Source organism: Trichinella spiralis (genome assembly GCF_000181795.1).
Source record: "Trichinella spiralis strain ISS 195 chromosome Unknown Scfld4641, whole genome shotgun sequence".
Taxonomy (NCBI): Eukaryota; Metazoa; Nematoda; class Enoplea; order Trichinellida; family Trichinellidae; genus Trichinella; species Trichinella spiralis.
The window spans coordinates 1-1,960 of NW_003531580.1; the positions used below are offsets into that span (position 1 = coordinate 1).

At 41.0% G+C, this 1,960-nt stretch overlaps 1 protein-coding gene across 1 annotated transcript; it reads right to left on the bottom strand.

Moving 5' to 3' along the window:
• Positions 1-161: 161 nt before the first annotated feature.
• On the bottom strand, positions 162-497 carry Tsp_13948 (conserved hypothetical protein). Its single transcript, XM_003367209.1, has one exon. The coding sequence runs from the start codon at positions 495-497 to the stop codon at positions 162-164; it is 336 nt and encodes a 111-aa protein (XP_003367257.1).
• Between the last annotated feature and the right edge of the window lie 1,463 nt (positions 498-1,960).

Sequence of the window (1,960 nt, forward strand, 5' to 3'; positions counted from 1 at the left end):
CGACCCGCTTAGACTCCATCAGTCGCAGCTTACAAATCTGCTGACTTGGACTGCGACAAGGTCTTGAGGAAGTTCTGGTAGCTTGAGGCAATTGGGATCAACTAGAAATCTGAACTAGAAAATGCACATTCTAATAGGGTACGAGAAGTACTCGAGCGGTTCTATTCATATGATCGTGTCTGATACACTGTCCGCCTCCTTTGGACGAAGGCCGACAGCACTACTGCGAACAGAATGGATCTACTCTCCGCATGCGCAACTCTAAACCGCTGAAATGCTGTCAAGTTAGACCGCAACTTCTCATCGGTCTTCACCAGCGTGTCCCATTCGAGCCTATTTACGGCTGTGAGCTTCTTACTGACATCAATGACCAGTAATTCTACCGCTAGAATCTCGATATTGCGGTGATTTTTCCCCATTGTTGTCAGAGCATCTACGTCACGCTCGATGGGGTCATTGAGCTTACCCTTCGTCCATTTGTCGGTAGTAAAGTTCATCAAATTGACTCTCAATTTTCTCACCGCATTATACTACACGTCGGAGCGTTCTTCCAGCCTCTGCACTGCCACCTAGTAGTTAGCGTTCGAGGAGGACAGGCTGTTGATTGATCCTAATTAATTGATAGGCCTGTGAGATAGCCACACAAATATGTCAGCTTGGTTCCATCAGAGAGATCCTTCCGCTTGTGGATGCTATTAAATTACATTATTTGTCAAGAATACGCGAGGCTGACTGCCAGACTGAGCTCTTCGACTGTGAAGATTTTTTATCTGTGTTGCAATGGACTTGCCTCTTTCTCTATTTCTTTTTTTTACTGCGCTGACAGTCACAAGAGTCGTATCTTTTTGTGGAGCCAGCTGTAAACATCAGCAATATTGATACTGTTGTCGACGTTTGCAAACCTGCGTGTCAGCATTGAAATACAGTAGTGACGTGTGTGGCGTAAGAAGGGGCAAGTGTGCTTTTGTGTGTGTGGTTAGTTGCCGTTATCTAGAGAAAACGTGTTAGTTTTAGTAGCAAGATGTTGGATAACTGTAGCTTTTTTAAAATTTGCTTTTAATTTCATTCATTGCTAAAAATTCAGTTTCACACAAGTAGGATGTAGTAATAGAAAGCAACACTTTTAATACTGTGGTGGAAAGGGTTGGATGTTTGTTTATGGATCATGGACTGATACACAAACTGTGTTAATGTTTTACGATCAAAACTGACTTTAAATGAAGAATCTTCAGACAAATCAGTTAATTCTCTATCCGCTTTTGTGTATATGATAGTACGAACATTATTTGCGTGCTGTGAGTAGCCAGACAGAAATGGTGATTCTCAGGTCATCAGTAACTGATTCATAGCTTAGTTGTTCACCCAACAATTTTCAATGAATAAAATTCCCCTAACAAAAATGAAGACATCACAAACAATGGCGAAAAATCGGATAAATAGACTACTTTGAACGCCTAATGGTTTCTTGACAAAAACGAATACGAAAGATGATCGCAAGAAGAAACATATTTTTGACTTCCTGTGGTAATGATGAAATCGTTGATAAACTCCAATAAAATAAGAGAAGCATTGCTATGATTTGGAACTCACTTCAATCCGATGACAAATATTGTGTGATACTGTTGATGGTAAGTCCGCACACCGCCTCTGTGCAGACGTAGCTTGCAGCAGAACGACTTCGTTTCCACTGTCTGAATGAGAAGCTGGAGGAAACATTAGTTGAATAGCCTCTGATTAAGGAGGTGTTGTGAATCTGAAATTGGTGATGAAATGCAGCGGAATTATTTGAAATGTGGAACAGTGGATAATTACAAGAAAGCCGATTTCTGGAATAAAGTGATCTGATGGTGCAGAAAGCAATCTGCTAGTAAGTGAGACAAGATATTACGAACGTGACTAATGCCTTGTACCTGGTCAGTATCCTTGTCTCAGAAGCATTTTACAGATGTAACATGAATAA